The sequence below is a fragment of the Jatropha curcas genome, chromosome 2 (assembly GCF_041381405.1).
Source record: "Jatropha curcas cultivar XTBG-Jc1 chromosome 2, XTBG_Jcur_1.0, whole genome shotgun sequence".
Classification (NCBI taxonomy): domain Eukaryota; kingdom Viridiplantae; phylum Streptophyta; class Magnoliopsida; order Malpighiales; family Euphorbiaceae; genus Jatropha; species Jatropha curcas.
This window is the reverse complement of record NC_143152.1, coordinates 24,898,986-24,921,783: the sequence shown is the minus strand read 5'-3', so window position 1 is coordinate 24,921,783 and position 22,798 is coordinate 24,898,986. Positions and strand designations below refer to the sequence as shown.

Genomic DNA, 22,798 nt, shown 5'->3' with positions numbered 1-22,798 from the left:
GGTGCTCTTCGACTCTTTGAAGCCGTCAAATCTCATACCACTACCACTTATTCGTTCTTCTTCTTTATTTTCTACCCCCTCACGTTCCACTAGTTTTTTTTTCTAATTTTTATTGAATTTTCTAATTTTCTAGGGTTATGATTGTGCAACCAAGAGAACAGATAAAAAAAAACTTTTAGAGCTTTTTTATCTGGGCAATACTGGGTCTATGGCTTTCATATTATTAGGGGTATTTTTGTCCTTCCCTTATGACTTAACGGAAAATATCCTCAAAATTAGACGGAGTGACTACTTATATAGACGGAAGCAAACGTTAGAGAAGCTTTAAATATTCGACTACAAAACATGGACTACTTAAATAAGTTTGTTAAACCTTAGGGACTAAATAATTAATTTTCCTTGCATTAAAATGGCTAACAATTCGACTTTATTAGAATTTAAAATGCGAACAGACTTAAAAAAGATGCAAAGTATCATTCCTTGAGAGTTTCCCAACACACCCCCTACACCAGCTGGCTTGGTTACCTCTTGCTGCACCATTTGTATTGAATTTGACTGTATGTTAGTTGTGATTGTAGAACTTGTGCAGATATACATCTTCTTTTTAATTGGGATGGAATACAATAAAGGCTAGTCCTCAATTTCCACTCTGACTTTTTCAAATAAATTTAATTTTACTCTAAAATGATGTTTGTCCCTAATGCATTTCTCATTGCACCTTTTGTTTTAATTATATCCTAATTTTAAAAATGGACTTAATTTAAAAAAAAAAAAAAAAGAAGAATACGAAACTATATGTTAACTTAACCTAGCATTGTTTAAAATAGCAAAACTAGCTACTTCTCTCTCTCTCATCTCTCTGTTCTTCCACCTCTCTTTTTAATTGATGGAACCCCAAAATTACTATTCTCTCTATCTCAAAATATAAGTTGTTTAAGATTTTTGCACGATGATTGAGAAAGCAATTAATTCTCTTAAATTGCAATTAAACTAAGGGTAATATAACCAAATTATCCTGTTAGAGTCCCAAATGTGGATCTAGTTATGGGTCTTTGAATTAGGGTATAAAATTTGGGATGGGTGTCTTAAAAGGAGTTTTCTTCCCTCTACCAACGGTGACAGACTTAGAGAGAATCTGCAACCTCTTAGGGCTCATTAAGAGAGAACTCTACAATCTCTGAGTTTTAGGAACTCAAAACCTTTTCATAAAAGTCTGCTTACATTTTCCTGATATCACAGTGTTTTAAACAACTAAATGCAAAGCTAGAACTACCCACTACCATTACAATAAATAACCTGCTTAACCACCCCCCACTAATACCCACTACCAATAAATATATTATATATTTTTCTAAATTAAAATTTCAATTATTTACCATTCCATATTTAATTATGTAAATTCTATTTGAAAATTTACTTTTTAAAAAATACATCCAATCAAATATGACAAACATAAAGAACAAAATATACTTTTTTTCTTTCTTTTTTATCTCTCTTTTAAATAAAATATTATATTATATATATATTCTATTTAAAAATTTATTTTTTAAAAATATATCCAATCATATCATACAAATATAAAGAAAAAAGAATATTAATAAAAAAAGTATATTTTCTTTTTTTTATCTATATCTTCAAAGAATTAAATATTTAATAAATGAAATATAAAAAATTTGCAAATATCTCATTATCATATATATTCATTAAAAATAAATATAATAAATATAAAAATTAAAATTTTGAAATACTTAATTATATCTATGTATTTATTAAAAAAATCATTTTTTTGATTTATTAGGAGGCCTGATGGCTGAAATAATAATGTGGGTTACACAATAATCAAATTGGTAATTCGCCTAACTAAAAAAAAACAAAACATTTCAGTGTATATAAATATATAAATATATTAATAAAATATTATTTTTTTAAAATTAAAATTTGCAATTGTTTACCATCCAAGTTTAACTATGTAAATTCTATTTGAAAATTTTTACTTTTTAAAAAATTTACCCAATCAAACCTTATAAACATAAAAAAATAAAAACATTAATAAAAATAATATACTTTTTAATTTTTTTTACTCTCTCCTAAATAAAATATTACATATATTTTATTTGAAAATTTATTTTTTAAAAAAAATATTCAATCATATCATACAAACATAAAGAAAAAAAATATTTTCTTTCTTTTTTTATATATATTTTCCAAAAAAATTAAAAATTTAATAAATAAAATATAAAAAATTTTCAAATATCTCATTATCATATATATTCATTAAAAATAAATTTAATAAAAATAAAATTCAAAATTTTGAAATGCTTAATTATTTATATATATTTATTTAAAAAATAAATTTTTTTTATTCATTAGGAGGCCTGATTAGGCGAAATAACACTGTGGGCTACATAATAATCAAATTGGCGAAAAATTTTGTGGTCAAGAGTATTCGAACTCGAGACCTCTCACTTCTCACATAAGCGAGAAGATAATCGGACCATACATGATTGGCTAAAAAAATAATTTTATAAATTATATCAAATCAACTAATAAACTGCAATTTTTTAATTGACCGTCGTTAAGGGTACTTTAGAACATTGTAAATTTCATTAAGGATAATGTAAAAAATCTCATTATTCCCCCCCTATTCCAACTTTTATATATGGTACTAGTTTTTTTTATGACGCGCTTTGCACATTGACTGTGATCGTTATATATTTGTACTCTTTTAATCTTTTTATCTATATAATATTAAAGCATAAGTTTTTGTTTAGATTAAAATAAATCAATTGCTTAATTTGTATTGGACTTTATCGCAATGCTACTTCTTATATATTTAATTCTATTTTATTTATAATATAGTGATCTCAAATAAAATTAGACTCAATCCCTGTGCTTAGTCCTTCAGTCTCTAATTTATAATGTAGATTATTAAAACCTTAATAAGTTCCCAAAAAAGAAAATCAAGTCATCATCAATCTCCAACCTACTACCCTCAACCACAAATTAATATCTATGTACAACTATAATGAAAATAATAATAAATTATTTTTTACTTTGATAAAGAAAAGAAATTAACAGATAATATAAATTCACAATGATAATTATTTTGGCTATTATGAAGTATTACTTACCCAGTGCATTAGAGAAAGAAATATATGCATATTGTCACGACCCATTTCCATGGACCGGACCGGCACTAGGACCTAGGTGGGCTTAAGGCCCCCGAAGCCCGTAGTAAGCCTAACTTATTTAAATCTCACTTTCTATTCATAATTATGGATTCAGGCCCATTAACATTTTATACATATGCATCCAAAATGCAGTTCATATATTTAATATGGACTTTTACTATTTGTTTACAACCCAACTGGAATACAATTGCGGAACTCTACCTTTACATTCACATCGTTATTTCTATCATTAACAATCTTCTACAATAAGTGTCTCAACTCCATAGGGCTTTCCTTTCTTTCTATTACCTGAAAAAAAATAGTAGGCAGGGATGAGCGCCAAACTCAATGAGTAGGGTTAGATAACCCTCTCACCCCACACAATCACACAGATGCTAAAATATTTTTATCCGGTTACCGTTTAATTATATGATCATGCACTTTGTCACACAAATGGCAATACAACAGCAATCACAAGTATTATCACCTTCATATAATCACATCACGTGGAAATTAGTCAATGGCACCACCTGAATCCCCAGCGAGCCGTCCTCACACATGGCTCGCCCTCTCATACATGTGCACCAGGGAGCCGATCCCCCATACGGCCAACTGGTCTAATCCTCACTGACCAGTCCTCTCATTGTTTTTCCATTCTCTCTTTTCTTTTCCATACCAACAGGAGGCAACCCGGTGGTCTCCATCCAATCTAGATCATCAAGTGCTCACAACAGGAGGCCACCCTGCGGGCTACAATCAAATCTAGATTATCAGGTGCGCAACAACAAGAAGCCATCCTGTGGTTTTCCATATAATCCATATCATCAGGTGCACACGGGGGCGCCGATCTCCCATTTTCCCGGCCGACGGTCAAATTCCATATCATATCATATTCAGGATCCATATCACAGACCGTCCTCACAAACCCATGGTGGTCCACGTCATCCCAATTCCACACAAACAAGGCACAGTATATTCATAGCACAAGTAATCAAACAATTTTTAATATCAACGAATAGTGCATCATAATATGGCAATTCAACAAAATAATGCATGATAACATTTAGCCGTGAATGCATGAATGCAGGCGGATGACGCTAGTTATCTAACACTACTCACAGTTCTTTATTGTCCTTTAAAAGGACTGCCTTTTTAGCCACATGCTTCCAGCTTTTGTCCTCGCATTTTGTATTTTATAAGCCTTTAAAATAAACAAGAAAATTCTAAATAAGAATTTTAATTCAAAAACTTATATTTCACATTCGTTTATTTACTTTGGCTACCGGTCATTTAATTCACTTGTTATATATGCATATATATATCTAGGTTCTCTCATTTATATAAATAACTATTCTAATTTATAACCTTCAGATAAAATCTCTAATTATTCGGTGAGAAATATTATATAATGATAATTCTAATATTGTATAATATTTCTTAATACCTCAAATTTTCGTCGTCACTACTTCTTAAGAATAACTAATTTAATTCTTCATTAAGTGTTTTATTAAAAATTCGACAGCATTTCCTCTATAAACTGGACTATCCAAATTTTTTTCAAATTTTCACAAATCCACACACACAGCCCATCCATCGGGCAAATTCATATCCACTAATCCCGTCCGCCATATCCATCATTTATTCGGTCACTTAATTCACATAATCCATTATAATTAATTGTTCTATAACTATTTATTTGTTAATAAAATTCCTAAAATTTATTATTAGCTAGGAATATATTTTTTTTTTTGTACCAACCTTATAGTTATAATTAATATTCATAAAATCTATTTAATAATATTTAATTTAATTTACTTAAATACTTAATTAAGTTCATTAATTAATTAATTCAGAATTTATTCAAAAATTGCGGATTAAGCTTTAGAGTGTACCGATTTAAAATCAAATTTCATTTCCGTGTTCCGCACGAAGAGGAGAGCATTCTGTCCCTTGAAGTCTCGCCGGAGTCTCGCCGGCCGGTCGCCGGACCGCCGCCGCCGCCACCGTGCACGGTGGCCGGAAAATTTAACCTTCACCAAAATTGACAAACAATACATCATTTTATTCGTTTCGATGAGAGGATCACTAATATGTGTTCAAATCAAGGTGGGTGTGAACCAGTTGGCCGGAAATTGGGCGGAAAGGTTCGGTGATACCCATTTTGGGTTTTCCGATTCCGGCTATTACAGTCGACGAGGAGGCCATCAAATGAAAGAGGAAGAAGAGAGGAGTCATTTGGTACTCACCTTGTGTCCAAGGCTTGCCTGAAACGGCGTGAATCGTCGGAAAAAGGTGTCCAAAACTTCAAGCTCTTCCCCTTCAAAATAGACACAATTTCAGTTCAAATCTAAGCTATAATCTTCTTCCTCACGTTGAGTAGATATTTTTAGAGTATTCATTTGCTGAATTTGGTGGCCGGAGGAAGGAGATCGAAGGAGAGGAAGGAGGAGGAGGAGGAGGAGGCCACGCTACTGGAGAAGGAGAAGGAAGAAAAGAAAAGAAAAGAAAAAGAAAGAAAAAGAAAAGAAAAGAAAAGTGGGCCGATCCGGTTCGATTCGAACCGGTTCGGTCTGATTCAGTGATTTGGTCTCATTTCGTTTGGTTTTTCGAGTTTTCCGATCGATTTTCGGATCCTTCGTGTGGTTCTCGACAAATTAAATTGATTTTTAGGTCCGGTTTAATTTATTTTGATTATTTTAGTTAGGTTCTATAACATTCCTTCAATTTACTTAATGTTAATATTAATAATCATATATATATATATATATATATATATATATATATATTTTTGATAAATTTCGATAATGTGTTTTGGGCTTGAGCCCAACTTCGTAAACTTGGGCTTGAATTGAGGCTATTTTATACTTGCAGTCCACATGATTAAAATTTCTGATTTTTGATTTAATAAAAATTCAAAAGTTTCGAAAATAAGAATTCGGGGTATTACAATCTCCCCCCCTTAAGACAATTCGTCCTCGAATTGAATCTAGTGGGAAAGAATAAGAATGGATGCATGGGGAATTTTAAAGTCACAAGAAATTGCTTCCACTACCAAGGAGACAGCTCAAAAGCGAAAATACAGATCGAGGAAAGGCAGTGAGTGGGGTATTCGGGTTGTACTTCTACAGCCAATTATCATATTTAGAATAAAATTTCGTTCAAGCTACATAGTACCACCTAGCTGAAGCTTATAAGGAGTTTTATTACATTAATCTTCAATACTATCATCGTTCGGCTATTGGAATCTTTAGAAAATCGTTCTTTAAATAAAAATCTTATAATTAATCGAGTTTTTCAATAAAATGCTTAATATATATATCTATGTTCCCCAAGATTATTTAATTTCATTTGAAAATTAAATTTTATTACGCATTCCTTTATGAAATCCAAATATATAATGTAAAATAAATTTGAAATTTAATTTATTTATTATAAAACTTGATTTATTTAATCTACATATGTTATGACTAAATATTTGCTTAATCAAAGTTGAAAAACTATTACTATAATCCAAAATTTTAAGAATTTTTTTTTTTTTTTTTTTTTTTTTGTAATTCCCATTGTTTATAATATCGCAGGGTGATTCCAGCTCACTCTATCAGTTCTTTTTTTTTTTTTTTTTTTTTTTTTTTTTTTTTTTTTTTCACGACTTATCCGATTACTATTGTTTCAATCTAATCTTTATTATTTTCTTAAGTCCCGATCTAACGCTTTCTTACAATTTCGACATCACACCAATTAAGAAAACATCAATAACTCAATTTCTTTCACCCAACTCTGCGTCAACTAAATAATTTATTCATTTCCATATGAAAGTTCAATTTATGCCTTAATTATGAAATGATAGCAAGGCCCTAATTAGCCCTTATAATACTTAAGCTAATCGTTAAATTTCTCCATCCAAGTTTTAAAATATAGTATCAATTTATTTATCTCATCCTTACTTATTTATGTCTAGCAAGGTATTTATGATTTCCTTAAATTTATCCATGTAACCTTATCATTTCTAGTTTCTCAGGTTAGCACACTGCCACCTGGTATTATTATCTAGACCTCGACTGAGTTCTGGTCCTTCCTCCTTTCGCTGACATGTCAAAATTTTTATCCATTACCTTACGATTCACTTCACTAGCTTCTTTTATTCTCTTTTCTGTAAGGATTTAAATTTATTAATTGTTATACTTATTGAAAAGCCTGAAGAAATTAATTGCCACATATTTCCATTGAACTCCAAAATATCCTCTAGAGTTAAATACTTTTCTTATGATCTCATAAATTACCAGAAAATTTAAATTTTCACATCAAATCTCTTTAGTTCTGATTTGTCACAATTTACTACAGTTAAAAAGGTATAGTACTAAAACTTTCAATTCTAAATGTATCTATTTCTAAGTTTTCTTGATTTGTATTTCTTATTCTTGAGAAAATTTCCATTTTAATGAGTTCATTTATAATAATAGTCTACAACACTAATTATCTCATATCAGGCATTTCATCAAATGTGTCTACTAAAGATTTTTGAGTAACTTAAGAGTCCTCATTTATTCATATTTCCACTATACATTGTTTCACCGTTATAAATTATTAGATTAATTGTTTATTCAAAATTCGACTAATGAGTTGACAACTACAGCCTAGGTTGACCATCCTATGGGTAACTGACTATTTAGAAACTTTCAAAATAATTTTCCTTTCCAACTTTTAAAAACATCGGCATGTCACTCACACAAAACCTTGAAATTCTTTTAATAGAAATTTGCATTTACTTTTATTTTAAACCAATCTCAATCGTGGTATAAAAAATATTTTTATAAAGTTTGAAAATCAACACTCATTGTATTTTCTAAAACCTTTTGGTATTTAACAAAAATGAATTATCTATCTCCACGAGGACAATCCTTAAATCATCTAGTTCCAGTCTACTGTTACATATTTCATCCCTAAATGATCCTCTTAAACCAAGAATATTCTAATCTCCATCATTACTATTCCTTTCGCTATTACTAGTCTCTCAAGTAGATTGGTCCACACCTTAAATTTTCCCAAAAGTTATTTTCAGTAGTGATTTATATTTATATTTATATTTATATTTATATTTATATTATTATTTTATCTTTATTTATTTCGTTACTTATTTTATCATCATTTTTTTTTTATATATATATGTATATTTCTTACATCTGAATTTTACTTCTTTCCCAATTTGTTTCTAATTATTTATTCTAGTATTTCACAGTAGATAAATTAATTGATCATCATTGGCTTTTCTATTATTTAACATCCCCCTAGTTCTATCCAAGTTCTTTAGCTGTTTGATTCATTTTAATCTTTCTTTTATCATTCATGTCTCCTTAGTGTACCCAACCTCATTTAAGTCCTATCCCTGAAAGAGTTTAATGCTGGGTACATGAATCTATGGCGTGAAACCGTTATTCTACACAAAATTTAATTCCGTCGTAAGGTCATTATTTCTTGAATTTCTTATTCTAATTTTTTTTTTTTTTTTATCTCTACTTCATCATTATGAGTTATCTTTGACCTTTATTCTCTTCCAAATTTATTAACTTTTATTTTATTTTATTTTATTTTAGCACCTCGATCTAAATTTGTACTTAATTCTTTAAAGCAGGTTTTATACACGTTTCTTATCATTACCTTAGATTAATAAATGGTATTAGTCCTTTCTACATAACTCTCTACCTAGATACATCCAATTTCCTTAATTTATTAAGCTTCCTACAGCATCCACGTTCCTTTCCCCATTCATTCCCCATTATTCATCATCTTCTACATTCATTTTATTATAATAGATTTATGAACTTAGTCTAGCCCTTTAAGCATCCTACATGTGCTAGGATCTTAATTATATAATATCTAATACACTTACTACACTTTCACCTTATAAAATTTTAGATTATACCAACTATCCCTTAGTTACACATTAGTTCCATAAGTCTATTATCGATTCAATCTAATTGCTCATTTTATTATAAAAGATTCATAATTATTTCATGGCTTGTAATTACTTCTATTAACTATTAGTCAATCTTTTCCATATTAATCAAATTTTCGATTCAAACTTTTGCCCAATTATTTACCAACCAATTTTACTTTTAATTCTATATTAAAACACCCAAAATCTTACCCTTCATATTAGTTGTGCAAAGGAAGTTTTACCCATTTCCTTATTATATTCTGCCTCACCTCAATATGACCTATCCAGTTAAAAATTATTTTCTTCATATTTAATCACATAATTAGTTTACCTTTGTCTTTTATTTTAATTTCATTGCTCTATTTAAATTCTATATGTCGAGATTCACCTCAATCAATACTTTTTAAGACACAAATTATTGTTTCCACGTCTAACTCTATTTAATTTTTCCAATAAGTCTCTATCCTCCTTAATGTTATGCTTAAGTAAGTTACAAATTTTCTCTTTACATCCTTAAGTTTCGCTTGGTTAATTGAGGATTTCTTGTCTAGTATGACTATTTGTCCTAAATCCTTCTTTTGCTAACCCTTAATTTAATGTACATTACAATTTTCACTTTTTATTCCCTAACAGTAACATTTCTAGAATTTAATCTATATCTTAATTGAAATTTTAATTCAAATTCATATTCTATACCATTTATTATTAATTTATCAATATTAATTTCTATAGGCCTAATTTAGTCCTCGGGATAGACAATATGATAAAATAAATCAAACATGCAATCATTGTAAATAATTTAAATTCTAAAATCAGATAAATTTTTTTTGACATGCCGACAAAACAATAAAACCAAGCAATTAATTGCAACTTCAAAACAATTTCCAATAAGCAAATAATAAAACATGTTTCTCAAATCATAGTTCAAATAAATTTACTTTCTTATTGTCTTTAAAACTCCGAATTCTTTTCTAAATAATTTCAATTTTTTTTTTTTTTTTTTTTTTTTTGAAGCAGTGTCTCTTGTCGAATCATGGTGTACTGGGTGATCAGGCCATTACACCAATTTCTAACTGATCTTCTGCTTCAAAATAGATGGAGGGGATTTAGCAAAACTCGAAATGTTTATTTTATAAACGTCAGTTACCCGGACCTTTTTATGATTTACTATTACTTATATACATTTAATTCTCATCCTAAGTTTCATATAGATTTCCTTCCATCCTCGTGCACGATGCGTCCACCGGCACTAAAATGGAATTCAATCCAGACTACACCTCCTTTGTTGGTTACGGCCGATCCCAACATAGGAGCTCTCTATTTAATTTCCTATGTTCCGCAATTGATTCCTAAGGCCCGACTTATGCTCTGATACCAACTTTGTCACGACCCATTTCCATGGACCGGACCGGCACTAGGACCTAGGTGGGCTTAAGGCCCCCGAAGCCCGTAGTAAGCCTAACTTATTTAAATCTCACTTTCTATTCATAATTATGGATTCAGGCCCATTAACATTTTATACATATGCATCCAAAATGCAGTTCATATATTTAATATGGACTTTTACTATTTGTTTACAACCCAACTGGAATACAATTGCGGAACTCTACCTTTACATTCACATCGTTATTTCTATCATTAACAATCTTCTACAATAAGTGTCTCAACTCCATAGGGCTTTCCTTTCTTTCTATTACCTGAAAAAAAATAGTAGGCAGGGATGAGCGCCAAACTCAATGAGTAGGGTTAGATAACCCTCTCACCCCACACAATCACACAGATGCTAAAATATTTTTATCCGGTTACCGTTTAATTATATGATCATGCACTTTGTCACACAAATGGCAATACAACAGCAATCACAAGTATTATCACCTTCATATAATCACATCACGTGGAAATTAGTCAATGGCACCACCTGAATCCCCAGCGAGCCGTCCTCACACATGGCTCGCCCTCTCATACATGTGCACCAGGGAGCCGATCCCCCATACGGCCAACTGGTCTAATCCTCACTGACCAGTCCTCTCATTGTTTTTCCATTCTCTCTTTTCTTTTCCATACCAACAGGAGGCAACCCGGTGGTCTCCATCCAATCTAGATCATCAAGTGCTCACAACAGGAGGCCACCCTGCGGGCTACAATCAAATCTAGATTATCAGGTGCGCAACAACAAGAAGCCATCCTGTGGTTTTCCATATAATCCATATCATCAGGTGCACACGGGGGCGCCGATCTCCCATTTTCCCGGCCGACGGTCAAATTCCATATCATATCATATTCAGGATCCATATCACAGACCGTCCTCACAAACCCATGGTGGTCCACGTCATCCCAATTCCACACAAACAAGGCACAGTATATTCATAGCACAAGTAATCAAACAATTTTTAATATCAACGAATAGTGCATCATAATATGGCAATTCAACAAAATAATGCATGATAACATTTAGCCGTGAATGCATGAATGCAGGCGGATGACGCTAGTTATCTAACACTACTCACAGTTCTTTATTGTCCTTTAAAAGGACTGCCTTTTTAGCCACATGCTTCCAGCTTTTGTCCTCGCATTTTGTATTTTATAAGCCTTTAAAATAAACAAGAAAATTCTAAATAAGAATTTTAATTCAAAAACTTATATTTCACATTCGTTTATTTACTTTGGCTACCGGTCATTTAATTCACTTGTTATATATGCATATATATATCTAGGTTCTCTCATTTATATAAATAACTATTCTAATTTATAACCTTCAGATAAAATCTCTAATTATTCGGTGAGAAATATTATATAATGATAATTCTAATATTGTATAATATTTCTTAATACCTCAAATTTTCGTCGTCACTACTTCTTAAGAATAACTAATTTAATTCTTCATTAAGTGTTTTATTAAAAATTCGACAGCATTTCCTCTATAAACTGGACTATCCAAATTTTTTTCAAATTTTCACAAATCCACACACACAGCCCATCCATCGGGCAAATTCATATCCACTAATCCCGTCCGCCATATCCATCATTTATTCGGTCACTTAATTCACATAATCCATTATAATTAATTGTTCTATAACTATTTATTTGTTAATAAAATTCCTAAAATTTATTATTAGCTAGGAATATATTTTTTTTTTTGTACCAACCTTATAGTTATAATTAATATTCATAAAATCTATTTAATAATATTTAATTTAATTTACTTAAATACTTAATTAAGTTCATTAATTAATTAATTCAGAATTTATTCAAAAATTGCGGATTAAGCTTTAGAGTGTACCGATTTAAAATCAAATTTCATTTCCGTGTTCCGCACGAAGAGGAGAGCATTCTGTCCCTTGAAGTCTCGCCGGAGTCTCGCCGGCCGGTCGCCGGACCGCCGCCGCCGCCACCGTGCACGGTGGCCGGAAAATTTAACCTTCACCAAAATTGACAAACAATACATCATTTTATTCGTTTCGATGAGAGGATCACTAATATGTGTTCAAATCAAGGTGGGTGTGAACCAGTTGGCCGGAAATTGGGCGGAAAGGTTCGGTGATACCCATTTTGGGTTTTCCGATTCCGGCTATTACAGTCGACGAGGAGGCCATCAAATGAAAGAGGAAGAAGAGAGGAGTCATTTGGTACTCACCTTGTGTCCAAGGCTTGCCTGAAACGGCGTGAATCGTCGGAAAAAGGTGTCCAAAACTTCAAGCTCTTCCCCTTCAAAATAGACACAATTTCAGTTCAAATCTAAGCTATAATCTTCTTCCTCACGTTGAGTAGATATTTTTAGAGTATTCATTTGCTGAATTTGGTGGCCGGAGGAAGGAGATCGAAGGAGAGGAAGGAGGAGGAGGAGGAGGAGGCCACGCTACTGGAGAAGGAGAAGGAAGAAAAGAAAAGAAAAGAAAAAGAAAGAAAAAGAAAAGAAAAGAAAAGTGGGCCGATCCGGTTCGATTCGAACCGGTTCGGTCTGATTCAGTGATTTGGTCTCATTTCGTTTGGTTTTTCGAGTTTTCCGATCGATTTTCGGATCCTTCGTGTGGTTCTCGACAAATTAAATTGATTTTTAGGTCCGGTTTAATTTATTTTGATTATTTTAGTTAGGTTCTATAACATTCCTTCAATTTACTTAATGTTAATATTAATAATCATATATATATATATATATATATATATATATATTTTTGATAAATTTCGATAATGTGTTTTGGGCTTGAGCCCAACTTCGTAAACTTGGGCTTGAATTGAGGCTATTTTATACTTGCAGTCCACATGATTAAAATTTCTGATTTTTGATTTAATAAAAATTCAAAAGTTTCGAAAATAAGAATTCGGGGTATTACACATATACACGTAAATTCTTGAAATTTTAAAAGTGACCCAAAACAGAAATATTATACCTATACTAAAATGAAACCCAAAAACATTGTTCATAGAACAATGTTATTCCTATAAAATCATGAACTTTTTCATGCTTTTGCCATTTTGCCATTTTTTCCTATACTAAAAGTTATTATTCATCTACCAAGTAACAGATGGAATGCCACATTATAGAACAACAACATATGAACTATGTTTTAGCTTCCATTTTTACTATTTTGCCCCTACTCATGTTTAACATTTTATCATCACAATTTTATTTGAATGTCATTCTAACATCAATGGCCACGTAGTTGCTTTTTCGATATTTAGCGTTATAAGTTTAAAATTTGTGATAATTAGAAATATTTTTTTTATATATTAAACTGACTTGATATAAGTTTAAGTCTAAAATATCACTACACTTACTTTAAAGATATATAATTAAAAATTTGTAGCATTTTATTTTAAAAACTATCAAATTCACCAAATAATTGATTTAGCATTTTGTATTTCTTCGCAACTATAATATTAAGCAAATTAAAATACTTACTTAGCACTAACTTTTTTGGATTTCTATATATTATATGTATTTGTTCAATGATAAAAGTAAAATACATGGGAAAATTATGATAAGTAATCTTAATTTTTTTTTTTTTTATTTCTTGATAGTTAAAATACCAACAGTTTTTTCTTTGAAAAGAAAAACTCCAAAAATCTAAAAGAATAAAAATGAATCTTTTGTATAAAATTTAATAATTTTTATAATAAAAAATGTTAAAACAAAAATGAATATACTTTTGCCATGAAAAAATATATAAAAATTTGAGTACAAAATAAATAACAATCGTATCAATAAAATTAATAATTATATAAATAAAATTAACTTTAAAATGAAAAAATATTGAAGACAAGGCCCGCAATAAAGTGCAGGTAGTTTCATTAGCTTGTATAGTTCTAATTGCTTTCCAGTTTTATAAACACTATATTTTTTCAAGTTAAACAGATTTAGAATATAATAGAAAAAATATTAAGAAAACTAAAAATATTTAATCATCAAGAGGTCATCTATTTATTATAAGAGAGATATAAATCCCTTACTAAATTAAAGTGATTGTAGTTACAAATTAATTCAGTAATAAAGAAGAAAATAAAAATTAAAAAAAATTGTTATTAAGAATATAACCTTTTTCGAAATTCAATATATAACAAGAAACAAATTATATTAAAAAAATTATCAATTTCAATTTTAAAAATCAAGTTGAAATTTAATGTTGATACACAAAAAAAAAAAAAAATTATAGCCAAGCCAATAAATGAAAATTAAAAAGCAAGTAATGCTAGCATCTAATTTTGTTACTCTATTTTTCTAAATTGCAAATTTAAAATAAATAAATAAGTTAATTGATCAATAAAAAAAATTACATTGAACAAATGTTCTATTCTCGCCGAATAAACCCTCAATTTTCCCTACAACCATACAGAAAAAGAAGAGTATATATTTTTTTTATCTATATGTATTTATTTAAAAAATAATTTTTAAAAATTATACCCAATCAAATAATAAAATGTAATTTTTTTTCGTCTTAACCACAATATCTCAAGCCTACTGGGCTAGAACTAAATTCTACTCACATCGGGTAGGCCTAAAAAGGGGTAAAGTGCTCACAGCTAATATTTACTCAATTCACGAGGATCTAACTCTCGACCTTATTTAAGGGAGAAGAGTATCGAACAACCCATCCAAACACTCATAGTATTTACTCCATCCATGAGGATCGAATCCTCGACCTCATTTAAGAAAAAGAGTGCTGAACCACTCATTCAAACACTCATTGATATAAAATGTAATTTTTGAATTAGCTACGATTAAGACTGTTTCAATATATTTAAAATTTCATTAAGGGTGATATTGAAAATTACATTATTCCTCCCATATTCTCACGTTATAGATATAGATAGATGGATATGTAAAAATTTATCTTAAAGCCAGATAAGTTGAGACTTCGTTTCATCGCAAAATGAGATAATAAAAGCAAATAGAATATGTATTTTCGATAGAATTAATTAACTATTTGTTGCCTTTTATTAAAATTTTGATTCATCAATCTGAAAAATATTTATTACATATAAAAAGTTATTATATATTTAAAATTTTAAATAAAACTTAAGATTATATAAATTTATTATTATATGGAAGAATTATAATCATTTAAATTTTTTAAATTATTATACTATAAATTTACAAAAATTCATATCTTATTTTATTATTTATTTAAATATTATTTATTTATAGTATTTAAAATTTTATTGTCTAAATATTAAGCCTTAATAATAGCAAAATAGTTAATAATTAATAAAAAATAGATAAGTTAATTTAAAATTTAAGTTGAAAATTATGTATATTTAGATAATAAAATATCTAATTTAAATTTAAATTTATAGTTGCGTTTATTTAGATAATAAATTTCTTTCATGTAAGGAAATGCATATTCGTGCGTGCAAATAATTGGTTAGAGACGTGAAGACATGTAATGACCCCTTTGACCATTTCTTATCCTTTCTTTTAATTTAAACTCTTCAATTAACACAAACCCATAACGGCTGCGACGTATCCTCTCTTCCGTTCCATTCCAAAATCATAATCACTACCGAAGCCAAAACCTACACTTTCTCTCTTTCCTTTTCTTCCTTATTGTTCTGTTCTGTTCTGTTCTGTTCTGCACTACGCATCTCATGCGCCAAAATGGAGCGAAAGAAAACCTTTACAATGAACTGGGACGCCCTCGGCGACCACGACGATGACGATGACCATTTTTTTGAAACATGTGATCGCCTCTCCAACGCCGTTCCTGTCGACCTCGGCTCCTCCGGTTCCGACGACGAAGATGAATTCGAAGACCCTCGCGCATCATTTTCCTGCGCTTCCACCACTGAATACAGGAACTATGCAGCCTCCTCTATTTCATGCGCTTCCACCACTGAATACCGGAACTACGCAGCCTCCTCTATTTCCTGCGCTTCCACAACTGAATACCGGAACTACGCAGCCGAAGCCGCAGCCGCAATGTCGCCGGAATATAACATCTGGATGGCCGCCCCTGGATCGATTAAGGAACGCCGGAAACGTCTTCTTGCCGGAATGGGCTTATCGAACGAGAAAGAGCTGGCTAGGGTCGCCAGTAAAGAGGTGACTCGCGCTATTTCCATCAAAGTTGAAAAAGGACAGGCCTCGTCTCCTGAAGTTAGTAGCGGTCCAGGCGTAGAAGTGAAACCGCCGGAGGTTTCAACAGCGCCAGTACCGGGTGTGCTGGTCCGTTGTAAGTCTGCTAGTAATATAAAGGCATTTTCGAGCGATAAAAAAAGAAAAGAAGAATTTTTAGGAAATATGGCCAAACAAAGCCTTAAAAGATCATCATCAATGGTAGTTGTGTCAAATACAAAAACTTGTCCATATAAAGATTCTGTTACAGCTTCGGCGCAGAACGGAGGAAGCGTACGTTCGCTTGGCCCGAACGGTGGCTTAACGCCGATGTTATCAGATAACAGGTTTGGTGCTTTCTTCTTGATTAAGAATTTGGATACAGGAAAAGAATTTATTATTAATGAGTATGAACAAGATGGAACGTGGAATAGAGTAAGTGATCTTCAAACAGGAAAGCAATTGACAATAGAAGAATTCGAAACATGCGTTGGACATTCAAGAGTTGTTAAAGAATTAATGAAGAGAGACACGGTTGGTGATGATGATAGAAAAATTAGCGCTAATTCATATTTGTCCAAAAGTTTAAGACTTAGCAAAAGAAGAGGTGCAGCTATCTTGAAGAATATAAAAGGTGTTGCTCATTCTATGTCCATAACTGGATTAAGAAATGCTGATAAAGAGCATAACTCGCCTACGGCTGAATCAAAACCTGGAGGAGCAGGAGCAGGATCAGTAGGCAAGAATAATTCTTCTTCTGCATCTTCATCAGGATGGATGAAGGTTAGGCAGGTGGCGAAATCACATAAGGAGTTAAGTGCTATGCATTTGTGTCAAGAGATTCAGGCTCATCAAGGTTCAATATGGACTATGAAGTTTAGTCCTGACACAAAATTTCTCGCTAGTGGTGGTGAAGATAGGACTATTCATATATGGGAAGTTCAGGAATGTGAAATTATGTCCTTGAATGAAGGGAATTTGACTCCGTTTCATCCATTCTCATCTACTCCGGCACTAGGAGATGTCACACCAACCCCTTCTGAAAAGAAAAAGAAGAAGAAGGGTTCCGCTAGTAGAAAAATCAATCCTATTCCAGAATATGTTCATGTGCCAGAATCTGTGTTTTCCTTATCGGAGAAACCGATATGCTCTTTCAACGGTCATCTTGATGATGTCCTTGACCTGTCCTGGTCCAGATCTCAGGTTACAATCTCAGCATTCTTGATGTTATTGGACCATTAATTTCGAAATTGCTCTTCAGAACTGCCTTTTTCTTAGCCTCTTCCATATTCATAGATATTTTATTATGGATTTGCAGCTACTTCTTTCGTCTTCAATGGACAAAACTGTTCGTTTATGGGACATGGAGACGAAGAGCTGTCTAAAGTTGTTTGCTCACAATGATTATGGTAAAGATATGCCAATACCTCTCATATATACCAGCGTCTATAGACATATTACATTTTCCACTAATCTCCTTTGCTTGCAGTAACCTGCATACAATTCAACCCCATGGATGACAACTTCTTCATAAGTGGTTCGCTCGATAACAAGGTTCGAATTTGGAACATACCTGACAGGCAACTTGTGGATTGGACTGATCTTCATGAAATGGTCACTGCTGTTTGCTACACGCCGGATGGGCAGGTTTACAAATATTCATTTTTCTGTTAGACATTTCATCAAACACTTTATTTGTTGCTAGAAATTTGGTTCTGCTATAAGTTGCTTTAATGTTTATTAATTTTTATGTTGTGATAATTGAAGGGAGCACTTATTGGTTCGCATAAAGGGAATTGCCGTATGTACAGCGTTGAGGGTATGAGTTAGCCTGCTAAATTTTGTTTTTTCTCTCGACCTGATTTTATGCACAAAGATTTTCATGTTTTTAGTTTCATGATTCAGATTGCAAACTGAGTCAAGTTGAGCAGATAGATTTACAAAACAAGAAGCGACCAAAAAAGATAACTGGTTTTCAGGTAATATTTCACAGTCCTTTATCATGTTTTGATTAATATTATTCTGTGGTCAGATCAAATGACTAAGTTTATATCTATAATAGTTTTCCCCAGGCAATCCATCTGAATTTATTGTTTCTTCTGCTGATTCTCGAATTCGGATCTTGGAAGGTTCAGAAATCATCCATAAATTCAGAGGTATGCATATAAATTGGGAGTTTCTCTTACAATTCCATTTTAATATTATGGATTTGATAAGTTCTGGGAAAGACGAGCATTGGGTCATTAAGTTATTATCCTAATGGAATGGAAAAATACAGGTTTCAGAAATCTTAATAGCCAAATTGCAGCTTCATTCAGTAAAGATGGAAAATATGTAATATGTGCAAGTGAAGATTCTAATGTTTTTGTGTGGAAGAGAGACGAGCGAGCAGGAAGTGGAAAAGGGAAGAGTATGATAAATTCTCGATCTCACGAAAGCTTTCAATGCAGAGAAGTATCAATAGCAATCCCATGGCCAGGTACTGTAAAAGGTGATCCTCCACCTGCACAAGTCCATTCGAAAAGAAACTCAAAACGTTCTTCTACGTCACAAACACCTTCCTCTTGCTCTTCGCCAACCAAAGAAGACGGATCTGTTAGTGGCAGAAGAAATTCTGGAACTGATTCACCTCCTAAAGAAGAAGCTTGTCCTTGTCCTTCTCCTTCTCCTTCTCCAGCAACAAACAATAAAAAACAATTGCCACCGCTTCCGAAGAAAAACGGCAGCAGCAGCAGCGGCAACGGCAGCGGCGGCAACAACAACAACAATAACAATGTAGAGAGCACTCCGTCGCCGGAAGATGATCCATCCATGATTTCCCGGTCAGAGTCTAATATAGGTGACTCATTCAGTTCTGCTGTATCTTCTTCAGCGAGGCATGGCGATTCATCTGCTATTTCTGCTACTCCAAGTCCATCTTCTTCTTGGCCTTCCACTTGGTCATGGTTTGATAGTAGCCATGGAAATAATTCTATCCAAGCAAATGCTTGGGGTATGGTGATTGTTACAGCAACTTTGGGGGGTGAAATTCGAGCCTACCAAAATTTTGGGTTGCCACGTAGGATTGGCCGCCAAACCAACCTGTTTTAAGACATTTCGCAAACGTTTTTGTTTTGGGTTTTTGTTTGTATTAGTGAAAATAGAAGCATAATTAACATGGTTTTATTTCCCCTTTTCCTGCGTCAAAATCAAACAACATGAGCAATTCTGTGTATTGTATATGCCAAAGAAGTTTGTGGAAAGTTTGTAAATTAAATACTTTGCTTTTTTTCTAATTTGTACACTCCGAAATTTTGTAATCCCAGCAATATTTCTTATTTTCATCATATTAGGAATGCATTTGATTATATTACATTACAGTTATTTTATTTGTCTCCTTTATTTAATATATTTCCAAAACAAATGAAGAATTAATATATAACAGTTTTGATAATATTAGACATTTCTCTTCAAATAAAAAAAAAAAAATGGAAATGGATCGTGGATGATCCATCATGATGTAAATTTACTTTTGGCTTCCATCAATGCTTCTGGCAATTCTCTACAAGCGCCAGGTAATATTATACATATACATTATGTTATAATTTTATTAGATATCAAAAGAAAAATAATTTATTTATTTGTTTAATTTGGGTTTGTCCATGCAAAATTTAGGGCAATATTTTTCTCACTTACAACTCCAGTAGGAATTGCAATCGAGATTGATGTATCGAATTCTAAGGCTATGGTGAGAATGGCCCCAAAGCTATAATTGTTGAAGGGTTTTTAATGCAGACTCAGCTGAAATGTTGATATACGGCATTGGTTAATCTTCTTTGGTGCTGATTTTACGAACCCATAAAATACAAGCCAATAGAAAACTTAAACTTGAGTTAATGTTTTTCTCTTCTTGGTGGTGCTCGTTTACAATTCTTAATATATAATTTTCTGACCATGAAAATTTCCAATAGATTTTTTTTACAGTCTTTTGCTTTCTTCTGCTGCTACTCTCTTCAGTTGCCTTTGCACAATATGTCCGAGGAAGAAATTAAAGACAAATCTTTTGCTCTAAAATATAAAATCACAGCCACTGTCATTTGGAATAATGCAGCTAAAGAATAAAATAAAACAAGATTTGTCATTATTTTCTTCTTCAAGTCCAAAGGCAAGTGAAATGAGTAGTAGAAGAAAGCAAAAGATTGTAAAATAAAATCTAATTAATGAAATTTTGTGGTTGAAAAATTATATTAAGAAAAAACCAACCAAAAAGAAAAAGAAAAAGATTAACTCGAAGTTGAATATTCCCATTAGCTTGTTTTGACTTCATAAAATCAGTCGCATGAAGATCAACCGATGCCATATGTATAAAATTTCAGCTGAGGCTGAATTAAAACTGTTCAACAATTACGCTGTTTGGCTATTCTCCTCATAACCATTAGAATGGGATATACCAAGTTCAATTGTGATTCCAATTGGAGTTGTAGGTGATAAAAATATTGCCTGACAAATCCCAAATTGAAAAAATAAATAACTTAATTTTCTTTTGATATCTAATAAAATAAGAACATAAAAATTAATGTGGCAGAACCTGTAAAAAGAAAAAATACAACAAAATAACATAGGTTAAATAATAAAATTCAAAAAAATACAATAAAAGAATTACCGGTGAAAAAACTCTGCAGCGAAGAAATCCAAAGCCACCAAAATCCTCAACTAAACCAAACAGAGAAGATTCAGAAAACATTGAAAAGAAGATTCAAATAAAAAACAGTGAAGCTAGCTAGCGAGCTAAATGTTATTGTTGGAGATTGGGAGGAGATAAAACAAAGAAAGGTGAAAAGGTATGGTGTTTGTGAATGGGAAAAAGGTAGGCAATGAGCTTTGTTTTAAAGGAAGAAAGAGCTAGAAATGCTATGCTCATGTTTTTTGAATGAAATTGAAAAGTTGATAGTAATTAGTTAGGGCATAAGCTTTGCCAATGTCTTTAGTTGTTAGGAGTTTGTTGAGTCATGTTTGAAGTCACTAGAAGATTAGAGAATTTGGAGATCATTTATCAATTTCATATCTTGAAGAAAATTCCAAAAAAGAAAAAGGAATGTTAGCAATTAGTTATTAGGTAAATAATAATACATATTAGTGGCGGAGCCATAAAAAAAATTTTAGAAATTTAGAGGGTCAAATAAAAAAAATAACTTTTTTCAAGGAAATAAAAAAGATTTACTTCAGTTTTATCTAGTTTGGCCTTTGTCTTAAACAATGAAGAACGACCTTATTTCAAGCTTGTACTGTGTAAGCGATGACAATGATGTACGAATATAGCTATGTTGTACAATAGCATCTGGACCAATGTTTAGTATTTTGATTGAGTTAAAATACTGTTTTAATTAATTATTGTGTTCGGTAATATTACATTTATCCTAATGTTTAGAATTTGAAATAGTATTTCATAAATAATATCATTGTTAATGTTTAGAGTTTTATAAATTTTTTATGATATCTATGTTCATTACTTATTTTTACCTTGTTCTTGATGATTTTGCCATTTTTTTTTTCGGTAAACACTTATTTTTACCGAACACTTTTATTTTAAACTCCTATATAAACAACTATTTACTATCAGCTAATATCTAACCGTCTAAACATTTAAAATAAAGTAAAGTCTACCACCTAACCAGTTTGATTTAAAACGAGAGCTTCCGGCATTGGGATGGTCGTTTGAAAATAGAATTTGCATGAGAAGTAACCATGCTTTTTGGTTCCCTATTCAAGAGGGTAGGTGTCACCATTTTATATTAATTGAAAATATAACTAATCCATTTCTTTATTAAGAAATGAATTTTGCTTCCATAAAATCATTTAATTCTTCCGTTTTAATTTAGCTTTTTTTTTTTTTTGGCCGTTTATGGAAAAGACCTAAATAACCTTATAGTTAAAAGGACAAACGGAAGAAAAAAAATGCATCCCAGGAACTCTTTTGTGTCGTCGAGCCAGTGGATTCGCGCCACGTACAAAACAAGAAGCTAGCAAATCAAGATGACAGTACTAGCAGAAACCCACGTATAAGAAAAAGCTCCATTAATACTTGAAGGCCACATAGACTTGGATACTTCAATCTAAGAGCAGTTGCTATGAGGTTCATATTACATGGTAGAAACAATAACTACT

The 22,798-nt window shown here is 31.5% G+C and overlaps 1 protein-coding gene and 2 long non-coding RNA genes across 4 annotated transcripts; 1 reads left to right on the top strand and 2 right to left on the bottom strand.

Moving 5' to 3' along the window:
• Positions 1-3,245: 3,245 nt before the first annotated feature.
• On the bottom strand, positions 3,246-13,237 carry LOC149498456 (uncharacterized). The gene is made up of 7 exons (XR_016319805.1): positions 12,740-13,237; positions 12,386-12,523; positions 11,613-11,694; positions 5,417-10,802; positions 5,063-5,200; positions 4,290-4,371; positions 3,246-3,479 (listed from the first exon to the last, which is right to left on the bottom strand). It is a non-coding gene; the product is annotated as an uncharacterized LOC149498456 (long non-coding RNA).
• Positions 13,238-16,068: 2,831 nt separating this feature from the next.
• Positions 16,069-19,929, top strand: LOC105636289 (uncharacterized). Its single transcript, XM_020680144.2, has 7 exons — positions 16,069-17,857; positions 17,973-18,063; positions 18,144-18,301; positions 18,422-18,473; positions 18,560-18,633; positions 18,717-18,810; positions 18,933-19,929. Exons 1-7 carry the CDS (start codon positions 16,199-16,201, stop codon positions 19,742-19,744), a joined length of 2,940 nt encoding a protein of 979 aa, XP_020535803.1. The 5' UTR covers positions 16,069-16,198; the 3' UTR covers positions 19,745-19,929.
• Positions 18,872-21,600, bottom strand: LOC110009722 (uncharacterized). Of its 2 annotated transcripts, none has more exons than XR_016319806.1 (2): positions 21,297-21,600; positions 18,872-21,221 (listed from the first exon to the last, which is right to left on the bottom strand). It is a non-coding gene; the product is annotated as an uncharacterized LOC110009722 (long non-coding RNA). The 2 variants fall into 2 exon arrangements; XR_002284603.3 differs by having other exon boundaries at positions 18,872-21,133.
• Between the last annotated feature and the right edge of the window lie 1,198 nt (positions 21,601-22,798).

Coding starts and splice junctions, on each gene's coding strand:
- LOC105636289 (XM_020680144.2), top strand. CDS start 16,199: ATGGAGCGAAAGAAAACCTTTACAATGAACTGGGACGCCCTCGGCGAC. Junction 17,858..17,972: donor TGTCCTGGTCCAGATCTCAG/GTTACAATCTCA, acceptor ATGGATTTGCAG/CTACTTCTTTCGTCTTCAAT. Junction 18,302..18,421: donor GCTACACGCCGGATGGGCAG/GTTTACAAATAT, acceptor TGATAATTGAAG/GGAGCACTTATTGGTTCGCA.